We start from the raw sequence: 27,130 nt of genomic DNA on the forward strand, positions 1-27,130 counted from the left end.
CCCATTACTGGCCAGTTCCGCGACGGGCGCAGCAACCGGTCCGTACCCTAAAGCGCGTGCTAAATGAACGGCGGCGCTACTTTATCAAGATTGAATTAGGCCCGCTATCAACAAGGGAAGTGGCCAATAAAAGGAACTAGAGATTTCAGGTCCTATTCCATTAATAAATAGCTATCAGTGCACTCATTTCCCCTCCTACGGCCTCCGACCGGAAATCCTTTATCCCGGCCGAACCGTCCATCCTTAGAGGATTTCCGAGATCGTATGGCGAATGCTCTCTCGGTCGGCGGCAGAAATGTGGATATTGAACACCCTTTCAAGCGCTAATACCCGCTGCTCGTCGGAGGTAAATTTCTCTAGCACCTTGGATGTCGCTTCCCGGCGCTCTTTGAGGGTGTCGTTAAACAAAGTCAGGTCTCCCACTATTTTGTCACCATCCTCGTCGAGTAACATCCTCACACAGACGACATGGAAAGTAAACCAGCTTTCCCGGCTAGTACTCATGTAGTAGTTAATGATTGTGAAATCCTCGGGGAGGAACTCCATCTCCGTAAAGCAGTAAGCGGGGATCCATTGACTGTCCCCGTTGCGGATTTCGTACTGCCACAGAGATTGGCCTCGGCTAGTGTGTTGGGCGATGGGTCCGTAGACCAGCCTCCCCGACTGTTCGCCAACATTGTGGAACTCATAATGCTGGACCAGTGGGAGGGGCTGATGTGGCCCATTGGAGCCAAATCCAACGTCTACCAGGTACTTTTGCTCATCAATGGTCACGATGTTAACCATATGATTCCTACGATAGAGCTAGTCAGCAAGCGCCTATGGCTAGATTAGACCATTAGCGATTTAGGAAACCTACCATCCATCGTACTTAGGCCCTCTCCAATTCTTCGAAGTGGACATGGGCTGCGCCGCTTCGTTGACTCGCCCCCCTACGGCGGTCACCTCGTATCCCAGGCTTCTCAAGACAGTGCCAAACAAGACACTGTTCTCCATGCAATAGCCCCCACGACGAGAGTTGGAATCAACAATCTTCTCAAAAAGTTTGTGAGGGTCGATTGAGATACTGCGATGAACAGCATAGTGGAGATTCAGGTTTTCGAAAGGCACAGCTGCTAGTTGGTATCGTTGCAGCGCCTTCAGAAAAGCCAACGCAGACTGGGCATTGAGTTCCGCTTCATCCTGCATGAGAAGAAGAGCTTCTCGATACTTGTCGGGGAGTCCTATCCGGTCGAAGTAGCGTCCCAGTTGTTCCAGGGAATATGTGGGACGCGCTGCCCAATCAATTTTGCTGCCCATTTCGGCTCACTAGAAGCTGCAAATATGGGCTGAGTGGCTCGAATAAATCTCAAGTAACAACAGATTCTTGGATTCTGATCGAATTCAAAGACGCCAAATTGAGTTCAGGAGAAGGATCGTGAGGTTTTGGGACAGTAAGCTAAATAAACACGGCTTCTTCTGGTGGTTGACTTCTTTGAGTCGTGTGTGTTGACAGCCGGGATTGCCGTCCGGTGTGTCCACACAGCAGCGCGGGGGATGGGCAGTTGAGAAGCCAAGCAGGCATTGAGAACATCTAGTTTGCTTTTTAGGGGATAGGGCGAGGCTAATGGGGAGCGTTTACCGGCTGGAGCGATAACGCCAGCGATTAGTTGCATACACTACGAACTAGTGCTGACATGACAATGGCCGATTGATCGCATCAGCGTTAGTTCTCGGTCGTGGAGTCTCAGCTTGACCTCTGCGAATCAACGACATTTTCTTCGATTCTGGGTAAGGTTATTATCTGAGCATCTCATGTATATCCCAAAGCTTGTCTGAGGCCCCTGTGGCCGCCTTCACTTCAACCCTTGTCTGACCACTAAGCATTCGCGCAAACGTCTAGGCGAGGAGCTTGCAGTAGCACAAACAAAGCTGCAGATGAGACTAAGTCTAGAGGTCTTCCATGGGCGCATCTAAGGCTTAATAAATGCAATGTCTAGAACCCCGAAACTAATATGCAGCCAACGCCGGCTCTTTCACGGACTGATAGACGGCCTAATATCCTACGGCCACTTATCATACCAGGTCCGAGGCTGGCTTCAGGGGGGTACATATGTTAATTTATTTCGGAAGGTCGAATGTGGACGATTTGATTGAGCATGGAAGACGACCTTCCTGTTCAAGCAATCCCCGTGTGAATATTTCAGGGATAGACCTTATTATCGTGCAACAAGCCACCAACCCCTGCTAGTATTTGTCGGTCGCTCGGTCTTAACAGCTTCCTTCATATTTGTTCACTAATTATTTTTATTCTTTTTCTCCTCTCTCCCCGCATAACCTTTCTTTTTTCCTTGCCTGGTTGACTTCGCTATTGAACGTCCAGTCAAGCAGCAAAATGTCTTTCAAACATGGAGAGATGGCAATCCAGGAGCTGGGCTCCCGGCAATACAAGGATCGTGATGATGAAGACATGGCAAAGTTTGGCAGGAAGCAGCGTTTCGAGGTGAGCACTCATTCTATGTCTGTGTCGCGTAACTAATAGAGGCAGAGAAATTTTGGTTTCCTGTCCATGCTGGGCTTCACAACCACGATGATGTGTACTTGGGAGGCGGTTCTCACGTGGGTATCAACATTTCCATGATCGATGTCACCGGGCTGACTAGTATACAGCGCCAATCCAGCAGCCATGGTTGACGGAGGACCAGCGACCCTCGTCTACGGGTTTATCTTTTGCTGGATTGGAGCTTTGTTAACAGCAGCCTCTCTCGCCGAAATGGCCTCGATGTACAAATCCCCCTACACCACGCTCGAAACACACAACACTAAGTCAATTGTCATACAGGGCTCCCACGTCAGCCGGTCAATACCACTGGGTATCCATACTCGCCCCTAAAGGCCAAGCTGTCTTCCTCAGCTGGGTAACCGGATGGTTGGACATGATCGGATGGTGGGCCAACACTGCATCGGGAGTGTATTTCGCCGCCACCGTCCTGCAGGGTCTTCTGGTGCTGAACTATGACGGGTATGACTTTCAACGCTGGCATGGCACACTTCTCATGTTCGCGGCGCTGGTAATCTGCCTGCTAGTCAACTCCTTTGGGGCACGGCTCCTCCCCAAGATCGAAGGTCTAATCCTCATTCTCCATACCGCCGGCTTCCTAGCCATCCTGATCCCTCTCGTCTATCTGGCCCCACATAAGAACGCCGAATTCGTCTTTGCGAATTTCACCAACACCTCGGGATGGAAGAACTCTGGTCTTACCTGGCTGATTGGGTTGATGGGGACAAATCTTCCTTTTATTGGTACGCTACACAGTCCTCGTGTTGACGCAGTGGATAGACTAACTTGGTAACTCAGGATACGATGGCCCCTGTCATATGTGTAAGCCATTTACACCCACTTCCCGGCCAAAAATAATCTATATCTAACGAAACAACAGCAGAAGAAGTAGTCAACGCCTCCGTCATAGTCCCCTGGTGCATGATCGCGACTATCATGCTAAACGGCACTCTGGGCTTCGCCATGGTCCTAGCCTTCCTCTTCTGCGTAGGCGACCTCGACGCCGCCCTCGACAGCGCCACCGGATACGACTTCATCGAAGTCTTCTTCAATGCGACAAAATCCCACGCCGGAACATCCGTAATGAGTGCCATCGTGATCGCTCTGACAATTTGCGCCTCGTTTGGATTCCTTGCCTCCTCATCGCGCCTTACCTGGGCATTAGCCAAGGACAAGGGAATTCCATTCGCTGATTTCCTGTCGCACGTACGAATACCTCGTACCCCTCCGCACAAATACCATGAATACTAACTTAGATCAAACCAGATAAGCACCAGGACCTCCGGCTCTGCCCTGCCCCTCCGCGCCATCGCTTTCTGCGCCATAATAACAGCCATCACCTGCCTCATCAACATCGGCTCCAGCGCAGCCTTCAACGCCATGATCTCTCTGACAACAGCGGGACTGTTCTCATCATACGAGATTGCCATCGTGCTGATACTCATCAAGAAGCTCAAGAACGAGCCGCTCCAATACGGCCCGTGGAAGATGGGTAGGCTGTGGGGAATCCTGATTAATATCGGGTCGATCTGTTTCTTGACCATTACTATTTTCTTCTCATTCTTTCCCGAGGAGTTGCCTGTTACGCCGACAAATATGAATTGGTCGGTTGTGGTGTTTATGGGCGAATTCCTGCTCGGGTTGGGGTGGTATTTGGTTAGGGGGAGGAAGATCTATCATGGGCCGGTCATGGATGTTCCGGTTGCTGTTGGAGAAGGGGGAGTGGTGGGCGGCGATGGCGGGGATGACGAGTAGTAGTACGCTCTTATAGGTCTCTTGTTTGATCGGTGGATGTCGGGGAGGATTATATATAATTAATTTGTGAGTGTATAGTGGTTTCATCGTGGTCTGTACGCCAGTCTGCATGTAATAGTAGCGCTCCAAACGAACAAAAGCCGAAGATGTTCTTCGTATCCAAAGGATGTCTAGGTACTTCTCGAAACCTACTAGTATTAATTGCAGTATCTAAACCGTAAAACTATATTAATGTATTATATTGTAGCACTAGGCTATGATCGTTTTTTCTTCTATTATATCCATTTTGGTATCGCCTCTTCTGCAACCGTCACCTCGACCAACTTGCTTATTCCATTATGTCCATACCGCCCCAACTCAACATCGCCCAGCATATGCCGCCTGTCCTCGACATCATCTCCCACTGCTACACGGTAGCTTCGCGAGATGGGATAATCGCCCCAGGTGTTCTGCCTTGTCCTCCTACTGTCTGCTTCCCTTCCTGAGCGGGATCGACTGCTGTTAACTAGTAGCCGTACAGAGTCCATCACCAAGGTCCGAATACATGGAATCGATGCCGTAGTGATGACCAAGTAACATTCCATCAAGGCCCAGATGGTCAGGCGGTTCGTTGCGGCAGACTGATCGTCGATGATGGAGAGGGAGGGAAGGCTTATAATTCGCATGATTGATCCTACCATGGCGCTGGATAATCGGTTAGAGTTGTGCTGGGCTCAACGACAGATATGGTACATACACTAGCCCCAGGCCCATTAGTATGATGAGAATTGTCTTCGTCCGCCGCTTGAGATTCAAACTCCACAAGGTGTATGCAGGAAATATTGCGAGATAAAGGTCGGTTGCTGTATTGATAGCTGTGATTTCCGAGATTAGCCTATCCAATGGAACATTATTCGGCATATGGACTTACTGCATTGCACGTAGCTATAAGTTATCAGGATTTTTGGATCCCAGCATTTGCTCTTGACGGTAATGTCCCATATAGCGCGAATGTCAGCGCATCGGGCCAAGATAGTCACAGGACTGACGTAATTGGCAATGAGCTGAAGCGCGAATATAAGCCACAAGATGTGTCCCATGAGATATTTGTGTCGGAATATTGGCAGCAAATATAACACGAAAGCCAGCCTTCCCGTTCCCGTACTGACAATCGAGACGCATTGAAACACCGTATAAAGTTTCGCAGTCAAGACACGGTCTGATCGATCGAGTTCGTAAGCATGTCGTCCGTATCCGTGGGAGATTGCTATAGTGATCAGGACGGAAGACGCAATAGCCAAAGCCTGCCATGGTAAGCTTAGTCGTATAATCTTCCCAAAAGGTTCCATACATAAGCAAGGATCATAATTGCATCGTCCCAAGAAAGGTTGCGAATACGATGCTTCGCAATGAGCCTCAACAGCATGATGATGGTGGCAATTCCAGCTGCTACCCAATTGAGGCCCAGAATGCCAGGGCCAGCATTGTAGGATGCAGAAGCCATGCGTAGTAGCCTAGCCTGTAGGCCTGCTGGCACACCAGGTGCAAGCTTGCATGATGTGTAAGAGAATGGCAGCGCGTGAGGCGGGGATGGTGTTCCCTTTTATTCGGTAGCGGCCTTTTCCTGCTCGTGGTTGACTGGTTCACCCGCACGAACTACCCGACAGCATGGTGCCGCACGAAGCTGGCGGGGGATGGTTTCAGGATGCGTCGATCCACCTTTAAAGTTCCTCTATTCCGAAGCACCTAGAGAACACCAAGGAAAGGGGCCATGTGTGATCGGCGAACGCATGGACTTATTTCCACCGACTAGAAATATGATTTGCGTAGGTCGGCCGTTGTCTGCGAACTAAGAGCCATTGATTGCAGTCACAAAGCAACCATAATGGTGATATTCTGCAGTCCTCTCAAATCCACTTCGTACACCCAGACTGAAGGTCATGGAGATGGATGAACCAGTGGGGCGGGGTTGCTCCCGCTGCAGTTTCATGTTTGTTTGGGATTTTTGTACTTCGAGTTAGAGTTCGCGTTAAAGATTTAGCCATCAAGAGTCCTACTTTCGGGACCCAGCACCAGCTTCTGCCTACAACCATGGGTCTGTAGCCAGCCATGGGACCATAGCGCCGGACCAAGCTCCTTTCCAGTCTAAAAATAACAAAGTATGGCGTTAAAAAGGTGAAAGGCATGTGTTCCGGATGGGCGAAGCCGACACCATGGTTTCAGCTGATCTCCAAAATAAACTTTGGGCAAGTGCCGCCCGTGCAAAATCTGGATTGACCGGCCCTCAGGGTGACCGCACAACCACAGCGGATTTACTTTGGTCACTCCAAAGTGGGAATTAATACCAGACATCACGAGAACGTATGAGCTCACTGTCCCAACAGCCTGGCGATGACTGTGGCCCAGGTAAGCTCACTGGGGGCGCAAATGCATACAGTCGTTCTCGAATCCCAGGACCCATATACATTAAAAGACTTTTTGCTGGGTTCACCGCCAAAGCTTTAGTGGTGATAACTTGTTTACCGGCCAACAATAGCTGGGGTTGGTAAGAAAAAACAATATAGGAAGAGAAAATGGATTTCAGCCTGGCCATACACTGCTGTAGGCTTATCTTACATTGCGCGTATGGCATTCATGCATGTATCTGGTCGCCCAATGGCAATTTATGGGGAAACTGGTTTAGAGTTGAGCGCAAGCTCACTGATGCACATACTCCCATTGGACTCTTTCTACAGTTCCCACATAACAACAGGGTATCAAGCAAGTTATACACAGAACATGGTCACACATCATTAAGCTGCAAATCCCGAAGACGCCTCTCCAGATTCTCGAGACCTACGATAACATCCCGATGAAACGCCTCTTGAAGCGCCGGACTCGAAAAATCACTATTGTGACCAAAGTCACAATGCAGGCATTTCCTAATGATTTCCCGAAAACCATTGCTCACGATCTGGTTGCTATGTTTAACTAACCGGTCTGCGGTGAAATATTCCACAAAGTCTCTCGTCCCCCCGTTGACCTGGTCAACGCGTTCTTCGAGAGCTGTGATGGGAACTTGATGTGCGAGCTCGATGAACATAATGCCAAGGCCGAAGAGTACTGGGTTTCGTATGAGTTGGCGGTAAACAACTGATTCCGTGTTTGTGCTGTCCATGGAGGCTGAGGCTTGGATTGACGTCGTGATGTATGGCAATGCCTGTCGAGTCTGCTGGAGGAGGGACTCGTGGTCCCCCCAAAAATGGACATCGTTGCTTCGCCATGCCTTTTGGAGCCAGGGGGTAGCGTGGTAGTAGAGGACGGCTGTGGCCAGGTGTTTTGCTAGTTGAACGCACTCGTAGGGACCCATGTCTCTGGTAGGCTTTGATGCTGAGCGGGATATTAATTGGGCGAGTGATGAAGTAGATGTGGTGCCGCTGTTTGTTTGAGTGTCGATGTAGGCCAAGTGTTTGCATGTGTCATCGTCTCTGAGCAGTCCGATGCAGCCCCCAGAGCCTCCTTGACAGAGAGACCTCTGAACGAGAGTGCAGAGATTGCGCTGGAAGAAAAGATTGGGAATTGCGATAGTGGTTTTCTCTTGATAGGGTGCTTGCACAGGCCCCGAGATGGCCTCCAATTGTTGAAATTGTACGCGTTTTATCCTCGGTGGACAAGGTCCTTCTTCGCATACTCTCGAACGCTTTTGTGAAGTAGATGTTGTTGAAAATGTCGAGAACGCTGACTGGAAGCTATCATCGCTGGGTTTGATAATTGACTCCACACTAATCCATACTGCCTTTCCCGTAGTCGTGACACTGGGGTCCTGGATTAAGGCTAAGTTGAACCGCACCTGGGTCAAAGTTCCACTGAGGTCCGGTTTGAGAGACAGATGCACATCATGGACAGAGTGGGCATGGCAAGCTGTCCTAAAGGCATCGTAGAGATTGCAAGCAGCTTGTTGAACAATGCGAAAGTGCTGAAATTCGCGGTGCTCTTTGAAAGTCCTGGTCAGTCTCGCTTCATCCGATGATCGAGGAGTTTTTTCTCGAGAAATTTCAGATCGAAGGACTCCAATAATGGAACCTAGGTCTTCCACAGCATCCTGTGAAGATAATGTACCTGATTAGAAAAAGAAATTGAGCGAGGTGTACTGTTAAACTTTTCTCACCTTGAGTGGACTTTCAGACTGGACTTTAGCCTTGGTGGTAGCAGGAAGACTTTTCGTGATGATTTTAATTTCTTCCAGCTTCCTCTCAATTTCCACTACTAGCTGTAGACAAATTTCCTTCGATGAACCAAGATGCTCGTCGACCGAGACTGAGATGTCCGTTTCCAGATATTCCAAGATATCGGTCATAATCAGGCGCTGATTTTTCAATATTCTTTTGAGATCAGTATCTCGAGGTAAAGAATTTCGAAATTCCTTCAGACAGTCGATCGCACTCTTGAAGTTCGATTTAGTTGTGGACAAAACTGCAAGGGTTAGATAAAGGCCAAAGCTCCAAGAGGGAAAAACAATGTTACCTTTCAATATATCTGTACTTGCCTCTTCATGATACCTCTGCGAATTGTTTGCCTCGTCACCATTTGTTGAGGGAGTTTGCGGTAAATTATTGAAACTGCATAGCTCGGCTACCTGTACTGGTACCTTGTGAATCTCATGTCTTTCATCGGGATGATCTACAGCTGCCCATTGTTCAAGCAGAGACTTCATACACGCTGCTGCTGCCCCAGCGGCGTACTCCTGCCAAGCCTTGTCTTTGTGGCTGTCAGCATAGTCACAGACGCTCTTCACCACAATACAAGGCAAGTTATTACAAATGCCTGCGCCCTCCATTTCGAAGGCGATAATAGTATCCCGAGCGGCGATCCTATCTCTATCCACTCCAGACTTCATGACTGTGTCTCCCGAGGCGATCCGCCCGAAGTGGATGCTAATCTGGTTCGGCGATGGACGAAACCGATGAATCAGTTTTGCTGGGTCACATCCTAGAGCCTCGCATGGGGCATCGTGAGCCTTTTTACAATGCTTGTCCTTCTTGCACTTCTTGCATCTTGATGTGTCATAATGCTTGTGTTTGTAGGTTGGTGCGAAGAGTCGATCCTGTTTAGGGCGGCAATAGCCGTTAGCCCGTCCTTGCAGGGTGCTGAGGTGGAAGTGGGTTCTTTCTTTCAGGGTTCCACGACCCCTTTGGCTTGACAACTTGTGCAAGAACGATCGAACTTCAGGATTCACAGCGGGGTCCGTGATTCCTTCTTTGCGGCGGAAACAACCGGGTAGTTTCCTACCCAGATCATGGATCACGATGTCGCTGCCAATAATGATGTCGCCAAGAAAAATGCCGTCCTTGGTCCCGTTTGGAACTCCTCCACATATCCCAAGGATGATGGCTAGTCGAATGCCCTGGAAGCTGGATCGAAAACTAGCCGCGACACTTGCTGCATTACCCTTTCCCATGCCAGGCATATACGCCAACACTACGTTGTGGTTGCCGATTACCCCCGTCCGATACGAATTCTGGTCTCCATCTGCCTTTCCGTATTGGTCTCCATTCCTGTCCCAGAAATGGTCGAAAAGGTTCTCTGCTGCGTCTGCCTCGACCTGTAGTGCACAGATGATTGCGACATCAAAATATCGTCGATGACTGGGTGGCCAAAAGCCGTCCATATTTGGCTGTCGGTTGGAAGCGCCATGCGGCAAATATTGGGCAGGAACAGGAACGACTTAAGAGGAGCGAAGACTCCTGCAGGCGCAAGTCAGCCTCATCAACCCCGCATCAGGTGACCGCGTCCATCTCAGTCTGCTTAGCAGTTAACATTCCGCCTTTCCATGTCACGTCAACCTGGACCTTTGGGCCACGTAAAGGGCTTCATGATCATCCGTTTTGGTTGATATAGTCTGTATTCCTACAAACATGGCGGAGGCGTTTCAAGACTCGACCAAGTTAGCAGAGGATTGGCTCACCTACAGGCCTGATCAGAGCACTCTTGATCCGAATTTGGGCTTCGTTGAACTATTCTATCAAACCTGCTCGGCTGCTCTGGTCCATCTCTGGAGATCGCATTTCCGATCAACTATTCGAGGGTCCCACAGAAACACATTGAAGAAGGATGTTGCCAACATTGATTTGTGGGAAGATAATTTTCCAATTGGGCACCTTGATACTATTCTGGGACGATCACAGCCCTTGAAGTTAAACGTGATCGAGAACCTGAAGGGCATCGGAAACGTCCTAAGGCCATACTTCGCGATTTATGACTCAAGCACACACGCAGGAAACGGGCGCGATGTCGCCCAAGATCTTGGTCAAGAATTGGAGACTCAGCTAGAAAAAGCTGTCATAATCTTGGACAAAGCTGCATCTGACTCGTCTTCAGATGATGATTCCTTTGACAACTCATCTGAGAGCAGCGAGAGTGAGTATAATCGTTTCGGGCGGCTTCACTGCTATGTCAACTGCTTGATGGAGCTGGTTCCAGTGATCGAGAGGAACATTTCGCGCTTGAAAAAGGAGGAGCAGTCACAGCACGTGCCACTCCGGAGCGAATTTCTGTTGTCCCAGTCTGCGCAGCCTTTTGCCCTGCGCATTCGAGATCGGTCGGATCCCTCGCTACCTAATCTTTACTCTTGTAAGCTGACAGATAAGACAGATTCAGATCTGCTTCAACTCTGCTTGTGGAGCGATTAGCAGAAGCCAACCTGGAAAGATCTATTCGCATCAGGGAAAATGAAGTCGACGACGAAGTAGTAGATGCTCTGACTCTATTCAAGCCCTATTCTCAGTTTTGTGATTCCGCCATCGGGACATCTCTCGCCCCAACATCATGCTACGCTGCAACTACAGCGTCACATACCTCATTCCTGTCAGTGACTGGAGATGAAGGGAAAGGTCGACCTCGAGTACCCCCTCTACCAGTAGTAGGTGGTACATTCCGCTGCTACTACTGTGGTGATTATGTATCTATGCCTAACAGAATTTATTGGAAGTAAGTAACTTGGTTCGAAGTGCTATCGCGAGTGGAGGCGCAGCTAACTTATCAGGATGCACGTTTATTCGGATTTGGAGTCATACCTGTGCACACATGAAGATTGCAGAGACTCCTTCAAAACGTTCCGAAGCCGCAAGTCTTGGATGGATCATGAATACATTGCGCACTTCAGTCAGTGTATATGGCGTTGCTGTACATGCAATTACACAGCCTATGCCGAGAGAGAGTTCATTGATCATTTGGTAAAAGTTCACGGCCTTGACAGCGCTGGGAGTCTTTTGAAGACAACAGTATCAAGGGCTGAGGAGAGAGTTTTGAAGCCCCAATTCAAAGATCATAAATGTGCACTGTGCTTAGAATTTGGTTGGAAGTCCCAGAAGGAGTATGCCACACATGTAGGAAGGCACTTGGAAGAAATATCTCTCGCATGTCTTCCAATCGAGGAGGAAGAGGTTAGCGACGTTGACTCAAATGCTGACAGGTGGACCAATGCGACTAAGGGAAGTGAACACGAAGCTGAGATCATCGATGAAATATCGGAAGATGATGACGCTCGAGCCGTTTTAAAGTCGGGCCCGGAGACTTTTGGAGTCAGTCATCCTTCGAAACGTACACCATCCAAGGGAAGTAAGTCTCTAAGCCTCGAGAATCTGCCTTCTATCATCAAGCAGATCCAGTTCAGGTGCAAAGAGCCCGGCTGCAAGGGGCGCTTCAAGAGGCAGGAGCACCTGAGGCGCCACATGAAGAGCCACTCCAAAGAGAAGCCTCATGTTTGCTGGGTGCCCGGCTGCCACCGTGCGTTCTCTCGCAGTGACAACCTAAACGCCCACTACACCAAAACCCACAGCAAGCGGGGAGGACGAAACCGCTACGTCGCTACCCTAGATGAGACCAGTCCGGACTACAACCCGGAATACCGTGGCCCGCTCACCCCTGACGGCCGCCCCATTTGTGGATCCAAGCTGGAGGACCCCAATCCCGATTGTGGCAACCTAAGTGTCGAGGGACAATTACCAGCGGCTGAGCCAGAAACATATGAGATACCGGACGGCAAAAATCTTTTGAATACAGCAAAACCCCCTGTATCCCCCAAGGGGGGAGCATGATTCGAATCCTATGGGTACTCATTCATACGATATACCTGACCCATTGACCCTCGCACAGGTTGTTGATAGTAACATCCTTTACTAAAGTTTACGCTCCTTCCCACGACACGGCCATCAGAATATTGGTCGGGAACATGGCACATGGCAAGTGTGTTGTCTCTGCCTATGACTCGGAAGGCCTCACCTCTTGCAGTCCGGCAGGGAGATTAACTCAGGCTGGGCTCCGAAAGCCGACCGCTTCCGAGGTGGCAGTGTTTATCGTCACCTTTACTACAGAGGAAATACATAAGATATTGGGACACATTTCTCTCCGTCGCCTCGCTAGCCAGGAGCGGTTTGTCGTTTTTGGTCTAGCGGTTAGTGTTTCGACAAAAGATATATTATGATCTAGAACATCTATAATGAAACAGACATACAGAAAGGATACTTGGTATAATACTAACTAGTTATGTGACCAAGCCTGCTGGTATCATTGTCCCATATCTTTCATTGATCCAATTCAGTAAGTTCCTGCCGCCAGCGGTTAACCTCAACTTATAGCAGACTACCACACCACCATCTGTGTTTGCAAATTTCATTGATCCCAGACGGGTAACCTCATGTGGAAAGCGGTGCTCGCGTGGAATGTAGCGCGGCAGAGTCACGCCAATCGTTGCCCTGAATCGTCCATTTGAGGTTCAGGTATGCTTGAGCATGATAAGAAGTATTTGGCATATCTGTCTTAAATGACGCCACACCTTATTATGTTGAGATCGACGAAGGACTCCTTAGTTCACGGGTTCAGGCATGATTCAACATAGGAGGGGAGAATCGCTCTATTAGCATTCCGCAGCACGCGATAATGGTTCCCACCAAGTAGCACCCAGCCGTAAGATTTCGCTTGGTGCGCTCTCTATCATGGGGACTTGGTAATAAGGTGACTAGAAGTGCGCAAAAGAACCGAACCATTTGTTCTGCATCGGCGAGCAGGATCGACCATGGCATTGGTTGTGGAATCATTGACTCCTGCCTTTCCATGCAGCCCTGCAGCCCGCTGCTGACTGAGCAGACTCATTTCCAGCATTGTTTCGGCATAATTGGCCATAAAAGGTATTCATTGGCATAACTTCCCCCCCCCCCTGCATATTTGCATCACTGAGGAAAGATAAACGAGCATGTAAGGGCCTCTTTCGAGAACACGTGCATCGTCCTATTGGCTAACCTCATCACTATATCTTTATGTCCTTTGAGACCCTATGGCTCATCACCGCGGTATGTTGAGGTCGGAGATATTTGGCTACTTTTAGTTGTTCTTCGATCGCTTATACCACATTCCGTACATTCAAAGCTCCCAGAAGGTTTAAGAAAGGAGGCACCCCGTAGCCATGTTGCATAGTGCAAAGGAACTAGGCGCTATCGACGTCAAAGGGTGCTTTAGTTCTTGGTGACCACAAGCCTCGGTCGACTTTAACATTCGCTATAAGCCTTGGGGAAGGTTTTACAACGCAAAATGCATCTCAGGCGCATATTTGTCCTGACAGTCCTCAGCTATGTCACTGCCCTTCCGAGTGACATCAATCTCGGCGTCGCCTTGCGAGGTTGTGATGTCGAGGCTTGCGATATGGAAGTAAGAATATGTCTGATTGGGCGAACAGAATGCCAGGATGGGGGAGACTAGCTAACAATTCACAGTGCAGAATGGCAGGCAGCATTGGTGGCAACTGCGGGGGCAATCCAGCACTAAATCTTCTGGGGCTTCCTTTGCTTAGCACAAACACCCCGTATGTGTCCCGGAGTGTGTTGGTGGCTTGTACTAAATATTTGACCTGGACATCGCAGTAACTGCACTTGTTCTTGGAGCAATTCATCAAGCGCAGGCCCAGTCACACTTGCTGCTACCGAGACCCTCACCGACGTCGAATCTTCCACCACTACAAAGACTACTACCGACACGGAGTCAGTCACGGCTACAGAGACTACTACCGATATAGAGTCCACCACAGCTACACAGACCGTCACGGATACGCACTTGTTGACGGTTACCAAAAGTATTACCGAAAAGCAGCCTACAACAGCAACGCAGACTGCCACTGACACAAAATTCCTCAGAACCACACAAACTATCAACAACACACTCACAGCTACTCAGACTACTACTGATATAGAGTCATTAAGAGTGACGAAGACTAAGAACAATACTATCACAGCCACGCAAACTACGACTGATATAGAGCCTACCACAGCTACACAGACCATCAACAACACGCTCACGGCCACGCAGACAACTACAGATACCGAATCTTACACAGCTATTGAGATTATCACGGCCACTGCATCTTTTACGACCACCCAGACTACCACTGATACAGAATCCATCACGGCTACCCAAAACATTACGGATACGCAAACTATTCATCACACAGAGTCCCTCACAGCTACAAAGACTATTACCGATACAGAATCTGTCACAGCCACAGCTACACCAACTACTGTGACGGACACGCAAACATCCATATCGTCAACAACTGCCACCCAAACCGCTACCCCTACTCCAGAAGTCGGGGCCTGCTTCTGCTGTACCGAGCAGGTCCGACTGCCGTACGAACTAAATGGCAACTGTGATAACATTCCAGTCTCTAGTTCGACAGACGGCTGCCCCTCGGGCGATGATCCGAAGCGGAACCACTTGCTATGTTGCGACTCGAGTGGATATTGCACCCAGCTATCCTAGACATTAATACTTTACCTTCATTCTGATCTCAAGCTACCAATGAGGACTCGATGTTTTCAAAGGCATAATCGATGTGTTTCTTTCAAGAGAGAGTGTCTAGTCTCCTTAGATAATGTGCAACAATGATCTAGACGTGCCAGGGATCTGTGCGGTGACCATGATGGGCGTGATCCTCCGGGGAGATCTTGGGAGGAACTGCAGTGGGTATGGTCGAAATGCCCACCTGCGTCTGTCTAGGCAATGTTAACTACGTTCAATGCAGAACTCTATAGTCAAAATACCCGAGGAACGTCCATTAGTTCACCACGCGGGGATTAGGGCTTCAGAAAGGAAGGCATGCTAAAAAAACAATTGCGCCGTAGTTGCGTTCTGGTGTATGTATCAACGTGTATTAGTAAAGTGGAGAGAATGGCTTAGCTGTTATTTACACAACTCCCGCATTGGAAGAGCCGCGCCAATGACGAGGCGAGATCATGGTTCCGAGGCCTGAACCCTTAACCATGTAAGCCGGACTAACGCAGCTGCCTGTCAGACCCTTTTCTCGCCATGTTGGTGCATCGGTACCCAACTGACTAGTTAACTTAGACAATGTGACTAAGCGGTATGGAGCGACTAACAGATGGTATCATCTGCTGCAAGTCTTATAGTTAGCGAGGGAACCAATGAATCGACCTCCCAATGCTCCCTTGACCAGAGCTATTCGGGTCACATCGTCTTAGTGCTTACCGTCGCAACTCAACAAACGGCGCTGTAGTGAAGATCAAGGACGATGTTAGCCACTAAGGTCATTAATGTCTCCCATACTAACGGTTGCGACGGTCAATCAACTTCTAGCTCCTTGCCCTTCTCCAGCGATAGAGCGGATGGGGGCTAAAAGGTGCCTTGTAGTGAATGGCGTCACGAGTAAGCAGGTATTATGGGCGCAATATAAATACGGAGGAAGCCAGCCGTCCTCCACATCGACGCCCCGGATCCCTTTAATTCCCTTCACAGTTGGCCCAGCCAAATTCCCATAATTTACCACATATATATTCCTCCTGCCGTGCTCATCTTTCCAAACGTTCCATAATGGCTCAGACCATCGCCGACGTAACTGCCACTGTCAAGGCTGCACTATCCAAGCTTTCGCCCACCGACGATATCCCAGATTCAGCACGGTTCGAGCTTCTCGATGTGCTGGATCAATTGCGTGCCGCCATTGAACCCCCTATCCAGACAGTGCTGAATATCTGCTGGGCAGTAAGGAGCCTAATACCCAGGTGGTCTGAAAGACAATCAAATTGGCTGACCCATTGCTCACGGGAGCTTGTTGCAGCACCATCCCCTAGTTGCAATCCGCACTGCTATTGGAATGGGAGTCTTTGATGCATTTGTCGCTTCCGGCGGCGCTGAATTGTCGCTTGAGCAGTTAAATGAAAAGACCAAAGGCGACAAGGACCTTCTTGGTAAGATGCTCTTCCTTTTAAGCAGCACAATTCACTCAACTATCTTCAATTTTCCGCTACCCATGTATTAATGATATTTTGTCCACGTTACAGCCAGAATCATGCGCCTCCTCGTCGCTAATCGCCTGTTCACTGAAACTGGTGTTGACAAATACCAACCCCAGCCTTTGGCTTTGGCGTTCGCAACAGGCGCTCCGCCTAGTGAGGTCATTAAAAATTTGTACGTGATGCAGTCCCCAATTTCGAGATTGAAAGTGAAACACTGTGTGACTGATGGAACGAACCCCCGGGTAGCCATGTTAACTTCCGTGCCTCCGCATTCACCCATGACTTCCTCGAAGCCCGAGGATACCGTAGCCCAGATGACGCCTACGACACGCCCTTCCAGCTGGCGTACGGGACCAAGCTGCACCACTTCGAGTGGCTCGCACAGGACCCAGCCGAGCAGCACGCTTTCAATACAGTTATGGAGACCAGCAATCGAGCAGTCGAGGGCGCTCAGTGGTATGACTTTTACCCATGGCAAGAGCGGTTGTCACTAGCCACCGGTGACAAGGCGCAGGAAAGTCGCGTACTCCTAGTCGACATTGGTGGCGGCAAGGGTCACGACCTGCAAGCCTTCAAGCAGAAGAAGAGCCCTGCTGGCCGCCTGGTCCTGCAGGACCTCCCCGAGGTTATTCGGGACATTAAGGGTCCACTTGCCGAGGGTGTTGAGGCTGTGAGCTACAGCATGTTCGATGTGCAGCCTGTGCGTGGCGCCAAGGCGTACTATATGCGGACGGTCCTGCATGACTGGCCGGATAAGCAGGCTCTGCAAGCCCTCCATCGGGTTCGGGAAGCAATGGCTGATGATTCGGTGCTGCTGATTAATGAGAATACCATTCCTGAAACAGGAGCACCCAAGTTCAATGCAAGCGTCGATCTTATTATGATGAACATGTTCTCTTCGCTGGAGCGCACGGATAAGCAGTGGTTGAGCCTTTTGGAGCGTGCCGGATTCAAGGTTGTCAAGGTGTGGCGGTCGGATGATCAAGGAACGGGGTCAAATGCTTTGTTTGAGGCTGTTCGCGTTTAGTGGGTGTCGATTTTAGTACAACGACTGAATGGCGGTGAGAAAGATTAAAACTAGAGAAGATTGACATGCTTTGTATAAATCCATATCAGCAATCATGTTCCCGTTTGGGACCACGAAGAGGTCTTTATAGAGATAATTTAAAACCTGCATACTAGTAGTCAGAGTCACATAGATTTATCGAGAATGGTATGACTATCCTAATTGTAAAGGGGGTCAGTCAGTGTGGGAATGGAGCCTTGTAACGCTACCGGCTATAACACACATTGACTCAAATGTCAGACAGTTAGGTCTGACAATGAACCAGTAATGCAAGCCGTTATGATTCGACCAGTCGCATATTTATTGCTAACTTAGGAAAGAGCCAAGGTTATCACACCAAAGTTAGGTCCATGATTTTAGCCTGTGGTCAGACCCACTTCTGCCCCTCGAGGCTCGGGAGGGCCAAAAATATTCTCCCACCGCACACTTTACTCAGAAGAACAAATTCTTGGAGTTCAGCCATTGTGACGGCCGTAGTGTACATCCGCGTCCACCTCTCCACACAGCACTCCTGTCATTCATTGTTTACTGACTGCTTCACTGAGTGCACAATATTGAATTATTCCTTTTTGCACCAACGCACTCACCTTCTACAAGAAAGCGAGAGGCCTTTGAAAAAAATGTATATCATGGACAACTGCCTATTGCCTCACAAGGGTCATATTCATTAAGTTTATTCCGCTTAACATTGTCCCTTTGGATAGCATCAACGCCGACAAAGCACGTAGGGGCATACTGGCACATGACGTCTTGGTCCAAATCTATCCCTCCCAGACTCTAGTTCATTATCTAAATCCACTAGACTCCATATGTACCACGTCTGTGCACATTCTTGCTCACGACATGATTTCATCGCACTCATAAATGCCATGAGTGCGGCGAGAGAAGGGCTCATCTGACAAGCTTATTTTGGCCTGCTCTGACCGAATATTGTTAACGGACATTTATGAGGAGGAGCATGACCCACAATGCGTGAGTGGGTCATTGCTTACAGTGACTTACAGGCCCCCATTGTATACATACTTTCAGTTGGAATCAGACTTGTTATTTCCAAATTATTTACACGCAAGATTGAACAAATCACCAGAGTAAACTGACCCTTGTTGTGCGCAAACCGGACATGTTGAAGGAGAGGAAGGGGGCCCGCTTCGAAGAGATGATCTGACCACTCTAGTAGGACTTACTCTCCTATGATTTGATTCGAGTGAGAGGAGGCTATGGGAAGCCCTGGCATGTCAGTCTGGTAATGGTTTAGATGCAGTTGTAACGTACTTCGTTACATATATGTATCTTTCCCTCATTGATACAGACCCCAGACATAGTTATTGTCTCCTAAAATACAAAACCTATTACTAGTAGCATACGGTTGTAAGATTGTATCCATATATTTTCAGGAATACCTTGATGGCCAAGAAACATATTATATCAGCCTCGAAGGGGATAGCCCTTAGATTAAGGACGCATCAAAATCCAAAATCCGGTATGAAACCTCGTTTTTGGCATTTGTACAACAAACCTACCAGCTGTATTATTTTAACGTCCCTCCTCATCGCTGGTATATATAACCTTGGCCCCAATTTCACTAGGAGCCAATTTGGCCAACGTCCGCTCCCTTAACCTATCACCAAACAGCATCAACATAACCACGAACCCAAAAGCAAAAATCGAAAAGAAAGCCATCATCCCATATACCCAACCGAAGCCCACCTGTGCCACCCACTGATCGATGAAGAACGGCACGACCAACCCCAGCGTAAGACGGTAAGCACCCATGAACGCACCCACCTCGGTGGGCTGCGAGGCGACACATTCGATCATGTAAGTTACAGCGATTGGGACAGAGCTCATCGAGGCGAAGGTGATGAGGTAGGCACCTAGGGCGAGGATCATGTAGTGGAGATGGTATTGCAGAGCAGATCCGACAATGCCGAGGCCGATGGGGAGAATAATGAGGGATGGGACCCAGAGGGCATGTAGCCGACACTCAGGCTTCCATACACCCTTCTCGCGCGTGCAGCAGATCCATAGAGCGATGCGGTCGTTACAGAGGTAGCCCCATAGTTCGGCTGTCAGAAGGCCGACCCAGAGGGAGAAGATGACTTCGTGGTGGTTAGCCATGAGCATAAGAAATTTGGAGGGGAGGGGCGAAGGCGTACAGAAGGCGTTCCGCTGGGGACTAAATCCCCATCCGCCGACGGAGACAGGTTTCTCCAGCCAGACAGTCAAGAGGCTGTGCGTTGCGACGAACCAGCCAAAAGATGCTAGTTGGAAGATGCCAATAAGCAGACCAACGGGCGAGAGACCAATCCGGAAGGGTAGCCAAGCGATGCGACCCTGCATTTTGAGTCAGAATTGGTTGATAGAGGTGAGGAAATTACGGCTACCAGTTCTGCGCGGGAAATTCCCATCTTATGAGGAAGCAGTGTGCCCATTCGCTTTGCCCAGAAGCTCTTAGGCATGACAACTGGTAACATCTTCCCGTCACGAGGGTAGCTGGTCTCTTCCAAGAAAAAGAATGCTAAAGTAGAATAAGACCACTGCCAAGCTGCATATTACTCTACGGGCTCTGCACTTACCAAGGATGAGAACAAGTCCCTGCGCGATCACGATCCACCAGAACACCCAGGGCCAGTTCGTATGTTGGACGATGAACCCCCCAAAGGTTGGACCCGCAACCGTGCCAAACAGGAAGGAGACATGAAAGATGGCATATGCCTTGCCACGCTCATGCAAGAAAAACATGTCATACACGGCTCCCACGCCAACGATGGAGGGGATTGATCCGAATATACCGTCAAACAGACGCGATGCAACAAAACGCTCATAGTCGCCTTTGCTTGTCATGCAAGCTGACCATATAGCACACGCCATCGCAAACACCAGGCACCAGAATATGATAGCAGTGCGACCAAATGCTTGCGCCACCGGGTTAATCAGCAATGGCCCATAGGCAATACCTGCGATCGAGGCAGAAATGGTGTAAGTAATTTCTATAAGTTCCTTATCCCAACTTTTCGCCTGGTCCTTCATAGCGAGTTGGTTCGCCAGATCTAGTGCGGTCCCTGCGAACCCTGCCATACAGAGGATAGTCAGGTTTCTCAACTTTCGACTTCTGGCCCAATTCTAGGCGGCAGTCAGTACTCAGCCGGCACAGAATGGGTGATGTATGGAAAGAAACAACATGCCAATGGGTCTTCAGGATCCTGGGATGGTTGAGGAACTAAGACAACGCCGTCTTTTGTCCGTAGCCCGTCACTTGATAGGTCCAAGGATTTAAACGCCGCATGGTCTTTGGTGTCCAAAGGAGTAGGTAAATCATCCGTAGGCTTTTCCATGGTACTGATTCCTCGAGCCGGGGCCTGTGAATAATTTTTTATTGATGACAGGGATTGCGACCGCGTACGCGCAAGAGTCTGGGAAAAGCAAAAGTTTGGACAGCACATTGACAGGGGGGTAGTGAGCTCACTATATGCTAGATCCTGTGGGAAGAACGGTTTCTTCATTGTGGGACATGCTAAGCTCTAGACCATTCTGATTGCTGGATTAGACCGGGCTTGGCCCGAATGCCTGCATCCGCCGGCCTTTCTGTCCTACAATAGCGTCTCAGAGTGACCGGGGCGTTTTATGAGGCATGTCTCATGCCCTGTTTGACTTTATTATAATCCTAGTAACATATAAGTATTTTATCTGGCCGCTTTTGACGCAGAAAAGATGTTGCGAGTTCTGTCACACCAAGCACATCATGGGGCTGACGTTGACGGGCGCGTACAACACCAGACAGCTACAGATCGTCATCATAAACAGCATTCTCGTTGTACTCTCAATTTTAGCAGTCGTTCTGAGAATCTGGGCACGCAGGCTACAGGGTCTGAGTCTGTTCATAGAAGACTATCTGAGTATTATCGCTTTGGTAAGAAACTTGGCCGTTCCTTCCGACGAAGACAGGCTGATATGCCTCAAGGCCCTAGCACTTGCGGTTAATGCACTTCTTTTCCAAAGTGATTGCTTCTCTATAGCCCCCATTTCTCGGTAAGTGACCGCTGACAGAGTAACGAAGGTCTTCATGCAGGTGTTGGGGAACATGTCGATACACTTTCAGCCGCTACTGTTCAGGAGTATTCCTTGGTATCTCCCTTATTTCCCTGAAAAAGAGACAAGTGAGGCTGGGACTGACCAGGACCGGGACAAATAGAACCTGTATGTGATGCAGCTCTTCTGGAATACCTGCCTTCCGGTTATCAAGCTCTCTATCGTCCTCTTCTACCAGCGCATCTTCCCCGTGCCTTCCATGATATTTGCGTGTCGCTCGATCATGCTGTTTTTGGCTGTGTGGTACATTGCATTTCAAACAACTGCCATTTTTCAATGTATCCCAATACATCACGAGTGGCAGAAGAAGACCACTAAAGGGCACTGCATAGACTTTGTCCCTTTTGTGACCACTTTAGCTGCGACCAATTTGTGCACCGATGTCCTTTTGCTGGTTTTGCCCACACGAGAGATTTGGAGGCTACAAATACCCTGGGCTAGGAAGATCGGTTTGTCTATCTTTACTCTTGGGGTCATGTAAGATGTCTGCAGCGCAGTTTTTCATAGGTCCAGCGAACTGACATTTTGCAACGGTAGTGTCTGTGCCATCTCGATTGTCCGCCTCGAAAACCTGATTGCAATCAGTGATTCGGATATCACTTGTACGATTTCCATTCCTTGTCAATTGTTGTGAGCCATACTAATCAAATTTGGTCTGATAGGGTCAGATACGTATTCCCACCTTTGGACTGCAATCGAGAGCAGCCTCGGAGTAGTGGTATCTTGCCTGCCCAGCCTGATGCCAATTGTACGCCTACTTAGGGACAGAAAAGTCCGGCACAGCGGAAAATCCTTTAGACGCCCACGGGATGGGTCATCATCCTACCCCAGTTACGTGCGACCGCCATACGAGCTGTCAAAGCTGTCAAATCAGGTTACCTCGGGAGCGAGCCGGACAAGACATCGGTCAGGAAGTAGTCGCTCAGACTTAATCCAGAAGCCTGTTGGGGATATTGAGATCGTCACTGAGATTAATCAACAGGTAGAGTCGGCCAGTCAGTGTGGCTTCGAGACTTAGCCTTAGCCTACATCTAGTGGCTCGACCAGCCGCGCGATCTTTTCCAGGCCTCGTCATGCGTGGCTCCAACTTTGAACACACCAATTCCTTTGCTCTGAATTCCTATGTTGGGAAGCTTCCTGTAGAGGACAAACGGCGATGGGAGATGTAATTTTTCATGTCACTTACTCCCAGTCCCCCTCCTGACGGCATAGCCGACCGTGGTTTCAGTGTGCTTACGGTCGCGAAGGATGATAGGCCGATATGCGTAGGCCGCTGATGCAGTCCCCTGCTAGGATGGCTCTTAGCGGCATCGCTATATCCTATCCCCGGTCTCGCAACGAGTCAGAGTGAGCGTCCTTGCGCGCACGCCGCGTATGTCAAAAATTTCACCCGTTGTGAGTTAGATACATACTGTAATCAGACTTGGGATATAAACTTTTCTTTGCCAACGTCTGTGGTGGCTCTCACTAGGACTTATCATCGATCATCGCAACAAGCTTTGGGGTCCCCTTGGCAGGCTTGGGGAACGGCCGCGGAACGGGGGAGCCCGACCCGGTGTGCTTAGCAGCCTCACTATAGCATCCTAGCGCAGACACTATCAAGCGACTTTTAGCTCGCGACGCTAGAGAGCAAGCATTCCGAAGCAGTTTACCCCTCCTTCTAAACCGGTTGCCGTTCTACCATGTCAGGAAACTACCCCTGCGTATGTCAATGTAGCGCACGAACAGGATCGCCTGTGAAGATCTGCCCAGCATTTGCATACAACAAGAACGCATCCAGAAATGACTGTGTCCAACAATGACAAACCTCTCCGAGTCGCCATTGTCGGTGGCGGTATCGCAGGCGTCACCCTCCTCCTAGCACTGCTAAAGCACACCTCCCGTCAGAACATCGCACCGCACCTCTATGAAGCCACACCAGAGTTCTCGGAGATTGGCGCAGGGATTGCCTTCGGTTCAAACTCCATTCGTGCCATGGAGCTCATTGACAGCGGACTAGCAGCGGCCTATAACCAACATGCGACGTTTCAGCCAGATACAGGTGCCTTAGATTAGAAGCTTTGGTCCAGTTATCGGATGGGCATGGATGGGAGAGGCCCACCATCCAACAGTCTGAAAGCAGGTGATTACCTGCACGAGGTGCATGCGCCAGTTGCAAGGAGTAGCGTTCATCGCGCTCGATTTCTCGAGGCCATGACGGCACTACTTCCACCCGAAGGGGGCTTCGTGAGCTTTGGCAAAAGACTGGTCTCGATCGAAGAGGGAGCGGATGGAGCCACAGTGCACTTCGCGGATGGAACTTCCGCCGTGGCAGATGCAGTGCTGGGATGTGATGGCATCAAATCGCGAGTGCGACAAATATTGCTTGAAGGTGAAGAGGCAGCTAACGCTGTTTTTACGGGTAAATATGCCTATCGAGGCCTGATCCCGATGGATGAAGCAGTTGCCGCTCTGGGCGAGTACACAGCACGCAATAATCACTTCCACTGGGGATACGGCGGCCATCTCCTAACGTTTCCGATCGAGCACGGCCGGACAATGAACGTCGTGGCCTTCCGAACAAAGGACAATGGGGTCTGGGAGCACGGGTCCCAGTGGGTGCTGCCAGGGAATAAAAAACAGATGTTGCGGGACTTTGAAGGCTGGGGACCAGATGTCAGAGCCATCCTCTCCCTGATGAGGAATGCAGATATATGGGCCATGTTCGAACATGCGCCCGCCAGTACCTATCACCGGGGTGGCCGCATCTGCCTCGTTGGAGATGCAGCTCATGCGAGCACGCCGCATCAGGGTGCTGGAGCGGGTATGGCAGTGGAGGATGTCTTTGTCTTGTCACGTCTCCTGGGAGCGGTCCGCGAGAAGAATGACTTGGACCGAGCGTTCGTAGCATATGATGCCGTACGACGGCCCCGGACCCAGGAATTGGTACGCACTAGTCGAGATGCTGGCATGCTTTATGAGTGCCAGAAGGAGGGAGTGTGGGATGATGTTGACAAGATTCGCGAGAATCTAGATATGCGCATGCGCTGGATCTGGGACCTGGATGTGGAGCAGCATCTGCAAGATGCGTTGGACATTTTTCATGCTAGTTCTAGATCGAGTGAATAGATTCCTTAGTGTAACCGCTCCCTCTCTTTGCCTAGTCTGGGTAGGATGAATGGAAACTACAAAACCCGTTAGCTCTCATGCGATGTTAAGGTTTATTACAAGGTTTCTTTCCAGGATCATGCATATACCTATTTACGCCACAGTGCTCTATCCTAGAGAGCATTTATGAATAAGACACCGTGGCCATATCAGCAGCTCCCCTCATGTCATCATTCAACACAATATGATATTCCAGCCACGTGGATGCTACTACCTGCCCGTCAGTCTAACAGCAATCATGTCTCACATTAGGGTCCAATAAGGGCCCATCCAGGGTCCCATGAAGGGCTAAAGTAGATACGCCCCACCATAGAAAGATCCAATGACGTACCGTGTTCTATTGGGGATTTGCGCTTCTGCCTAGGCTAAGTAGTTTGGATCCATCAATCGATTAGGAACTATATGGCCCTGATCCTGGTACAGGATGACATATATAATCCCCGTCGTCCTGTTGTTTCCGATGGCATTCTCTCTTCCCAAACTTATTGTTCGTGGCACGATGACATATGCTCCATCCCCGCACTTTTGGGTAACCCTCTTTCGCACACTGCTCAATACTTTTATCCATTCCGCTGGGGGCGATCCACTACTTGCACAAGCTCATGCGATCTGGCAAAATGAACCTGCACGTACCGATAATTTATTCCTGCTAGTGCCTATTGCTTTCGGGATCATTCTGGACTTTCTAGTATGTGAGGAAACTAATGGCAGTCCGTGAGCATCGCAGACTGATAGGTTTCAGATTCGGTATATTCTTGGGCATGTCTTAATGTCTATATTGATACTCGAGAGCTTGGATAGGCAAGCTACCAGCTATGATTCTGAACTCAGGCACAAAAGACCTGGTCCATCCAGCCGTCACCTAACTCAAACCATCGCCACTCTCTACCACAAGGGCAATCTCCATCTCCTCCTGAATGGCATTGGCCCTGCCTGTAGCTACTGGATGAAGCATTTGTGCGCGAGAAGTATGTTGAAGACAGCATTATTCCTTCCTAGCCCGGTCGCATATATCTTAGCCTCGGTCCTGCTCGCTGAAAATCGATTCTTGTGGACCGCGCGAACTATACTTCCGCGCGACCAGCAGCCCTTTGTGCCGACCTCCAGCGATCGCCAACGATGGAAAGCTTTGGTGCCAGCCACCGCACTGCATGCGGTCGTTGAATCGCTCATGATGCATTTGCCTGCCCTGTTTGACGGCGACCTCGCCCTGCCCACTGAAACAGAGATCACGAAATCGTATTTGTCGGGTATTGTGGGATCCGACATCTTAGTGTCTGGAGTCATGCTCGCTGCACAGTTGCTGCTCCTGTTTCCTTCGTTTATAGCGTTGATTCTCAATCAGGCCAGTCTGTTGCCGTCTGCTTGTGAGACATTGGTCTCTGCGCCGGTGAACCAAGGACGGCAGCAGCAGCATCATCGTGGTAGACGGTTAGGGGAGATTTTCTCGGTGTTCAAGACAGGCCCGCTTCAGGTTCAGGACGCGGTGAGTATCATTGGAGCGAGACATGTACTGTGGTGTTTGGAACTGCATGGAAAGATGTGCTTGTGTCTCGTTGGGGTTTCCACCGTGGTGCATTTGGCGGTTTATATTATGAGGTAACGCCGTAAGCCTGACAGAGCAGCAGAGACGGTGGTTCGCCTCAAGAGTCTTCTTTCGTCGATATCTGTTTGACACGAGCGACTTTTGTCTGGAATCCGGTTCATATGCGACTACCTGTCCTTTCCGCTGTGATTTCTCGTGCATTGGAGATAGACCCCTGCTGCACTACTCCTTGTCAGTCTGGCTGTATATAAGGGTACTTTGTGGCAAAATTCTGATAGCCAGGTACCATCCGATATGAACCCCTGAGAATCCTCCGTATCATGTCCACGACCACACGAGATATGCCCAGAAATGCTGCACAGAGAAGAAATATCTCAATCAAAATGCCCCGCAACATGATGCGCAACAGCAACTTCATCGCCCTCAAACACCTCACAAACCGGACACCGAATGACCCCTGCATCCCCACTACCTGCTCCATCCACCCCAGCAACCACCTCACCCGCCTCACCTGCATCCTGTACTCCCTCACCAGCATCCCTCCCTCTCCCCTTCTTCCCTCTCTGCCTTCCCCCATACCCAGGAGTAACATACGCATCCAACCCCACACTCTCCGCCGGTACCTCCCCTTCATCCCCCACACCACCCCGGTAGCCTCTCCCTCCACCCCTCCTACCACCTCTCCTTCCACCTCTACCTTCTCCCCAACTTCCCTGCTCCAGTTCCCCTAG

General features: G+C 49.7%; 13 protein-coding genes across 13 annotated transcripts; 9 read left to right on the top strand and 4 right to left on the bottom strand.

Annotated features, from left to right (window-relative positions):
- Positions 1-243: 243 nt before the first annotated feature.
- On the bottom strand, positions 244-1,299 carry BDQ94DRAFT_174043 (arylamine N-acetyltransferase family protein; the record flags this gene model as incomplete). Its single annotated transcript, XM_026772260.1, has 2 exons — positions 244-793; positions 860-1,299. The coding sequence occupies 2 exons, from the start codon at positions 1,297-1,299 to the stop codon at positions 244-246; spliced, it is 990 nt and encodes a 329-aa protein (XP_026622279.1).
- Positions 1,300-2,374: 1,075 nt separating this feature from the next.
- Positions 2,375-4,294, top strand: BDQ94DRAFT_174044 (amino acid/polyamine transporter I; the record flags this gene model as incomplete). Its single annotated transcript, XM_026772261.1, has 7 exons — positions 2,375-2,482; positions 2,528-2,598; positions 2,650-2,763; positions 2,822-3,282; positions 3,338-3,361; positions 3,420-3,745; positions 3,806-4,294. The coding sequence occupies 7 exons, from the start codon at positions 2,375-2,377 to the stop codon at positions 4,292-4,294; spliced, it is 1,593 nt and encodes a 530-aa protein (XP_026622280.1).
- Positions 4,295-4,569: 275 nt separating this feature from the next.
- Positions 4,570-5,777, bottom strand: BDQ94DRAFT_182501 (uncharacterized protein; the record flags this gene model as incomplete). The annotated part of the gene is made up of 4 exons (XM_026774168.1): positions 4,570-4,978; positions 5,031-5,148; positions 5,205-5,577; positions 5,625-5,777. 4 exons carry the CDS (start codon positions 5,775-5,777, stop codon positions 4,570-4,572), a joined length of 1,053 nt encoding a protein of 350 aa, XP_026622281.1.
- Positions 5,778-7,055: 1,278 nt separating this feature from the next.
- BDQ94DRAFT_174046 (5'-methylthioadenosine/S-adenosylhomocysteine nucleosidase family protein) lies at positions 7,056-9,920 on the bottom strand (the record flags this gene model as incomplete). The annotated part of the gene is made up of 3 exons (XM_026772262.1): positions 7,056-8,354; positions 8,421-8,725; positions 8,777-9,920. 3 exons carry the CDS (start codon positions 9,918-9,920, stop codon positions 7,056-7,058), a joined length of 2,748 nt encoding a protein of 915 aa, XP_026622282.1.
- Positions 9,921-10,167: 247 nt separating this feature from the next.
- On the top strand, positions 10,168-12,348 carry BDQ94DRAFT_174047 (C2H2-type zinc finger protein; the record flags this gene model as incomplete). Its single annotated transcript, XM_026772263.1, has 3 exons — positions 10,168-10,850; positions 10,904-11,239; positions 11,295-12,348. 3 exons carry the CDS (start codon positions 10,168-10,170, stop codon positions 12,346-12,348), a joined length of 2,073 nt encoding a protein of 690 aa, XP_026622283.1.
- BDQ94DRAFT_150868 (uncharacterized protein) lies at positions 12,037-12,760 on the top strand. The gene has a single exon (XM_026767664.1). It carries the CDS (start codon positions 12,483-12,485, stop codon positions 12,732-12,734), a length of 252 nt encoding a protein of 83 aa, XP_026622284.1. The 5' UTR covers positions 12,037-12,482; the 3' UTR covers positions 12,735-12,760.
- Positions 12,761-13,837: 1,077 nt separating this feature from the next.
- Positions 13,838-15,058, top strand: BDQ94DRAFT_174048 (uncharacterized protein; the record flags this gene model as incomplete). The annotated part of the gene is made up of 3 exons (XM_026772264.1): positions 13,838-13,954; positions 14,020-14,108; positions 14,167-15,058. The coding sequence occupies 3 exons, from the start codon at positions 13,838-13,840 to the stop codon at positions 15,056-15,058; spliced, it is 1,098 nt and encodes a 365-aa protein (XP_026622285.1).
- Positions 15,059-16,126: 1,068 nt separating this feature from the next.
- Positions 16,127-17,578, top strand: BDQ94DRAFT_162220 (S-adenosyl-L-methionine-dependent methyltransferase; the record flags this gene model as incomplete). Its single annotated transcript, XM_026769507.1, has 4 exons — positions 16,127-16,297; positions 16,374-16,503; positions 16,597-16,723; positions 16,798-17,578. The coding sequence occupies 4 exons, from the start codon at positions 16,127-16,129 to the stop codon at positions 17,576-17,578; spliced, it is 1,209 nt and encodes a 402-aa protein (XP_026622286.1).
- A 1,572-nt stretch (positions 17,579-19,150) lies between these two features.
- BDQ94DRAFT_182507 (major facilitator superfamily domain-containing protein) lies at positions 19,151-20,952 on the bottom strand (the record flags this gene model as incomplete). Its single annotated transcript, XM_026774169.1, has 5 exons — positions 19,151-19,716; positions 19,774-19,951; positions 20,002-20,135; positions 20,194-20,740; positions 20,803-20,952. The coding sequence occupies 5 exons, from the start codon at positions 20,950-20,952 to the stop codon at positions 19,151-19,153; spliced, it is 1,575 nt and encodes a 524-aa protein (XP_026622287.1).
- A 407-nt stretch (positions 20,953-21,359) lies between these two features.
- On the top strand, positions 21,360-22,724 carry BDQ94DRAFT_174051 (uncharacterized protein; the record flags this gene model as incomplete). The annotated part of the gene is made up of 6 exons (XM_026772265.1): positions 21,360-21,527; positions 21,579-21,615; positions 21,675-21,742; positions 21,810-22,183; positions 22,244-22,308; positions 22,369-22,724. The coding sequence occupies 6 exons, from the start codon at positions 21,360-21,362 to the stop codon at positions 22,722-22,724; spliced, it is 1,068 nt and encodes a 355-aa protein (XP_026622288.1).
- Positions 22,725-23,415: 691 nt separating this feature from the next.
- Positions 23,416-24,814, top strand: BDQ94DRAFT_182508 (uncharacterized protein; the record flags this gene model as incomplete). The annotated part of the gene is made up of 2 exons (XM_026774170.1): positions 23,416-23,730; positions 23,776-24,814. The coding sequence occupies exons 1-2, from the start codon at positions 23,489-23,491 to the stop codon at positions 24,812-24,814; spliced, it is 1,281 nt and encodes a 426-aa protein (XP_026622289.1). The 5' UTR covers positions 23,416-23,488.
- Positions 24,815-25,340: 526 nt separating this feature from the next.
- BDQ94DRAFT_182510 (uncharacterized protein) lies at positions 25,341-26,456 on the top strand (the record flags this gene model as incomplete). The annotated part of the gene is made up of 2 exons (XM_026774171.1): positions 25,341-25,541; positions 25,596-26,456. The coding sequence occupies exons 1-2, from the start codon at positions 25,353-25,355 to the stop codon at positions 26,454-26,456; spliced, it is 1,050 nt and encodes a 349-aa protein (XP_026622290.1). The 5' UTR covers positions 25,341-25,352.
- Positions 26,457-26,782: 326 nt separating this feature from the next.
- BDQ94DRAFT_174053 (uncharacterized protein) lies at positions 26,783-27,130 on the top strand (the record flags this gene model as incomplete). Its single annotated transcript, XM_026772266.1, has 1 exon — positions 26,783-27,130. One exon carries the CDS (start codon positions 26,783-26,785, stop codon positions 27,128-27,130), a length of 348 nt encoding a protein of 115 aa, XP_026622291.1.

Source organism: Aspergillus welwitschiae, assembly GCF_003344945.1.
Source record: "Aspergillus welwitschiae strain CBS 139.54b unplaced genomic scaffold BDQ94scaffold_38, whole genome shotgun sequence".
Classification (NCBI taxonomy): Eukaryota; Fungi; Ascomycota; class Eurotiomycetes; order Eurotiales; family Aspergillaceae; genus Aspergillus; species Aspergillus welwitschiae.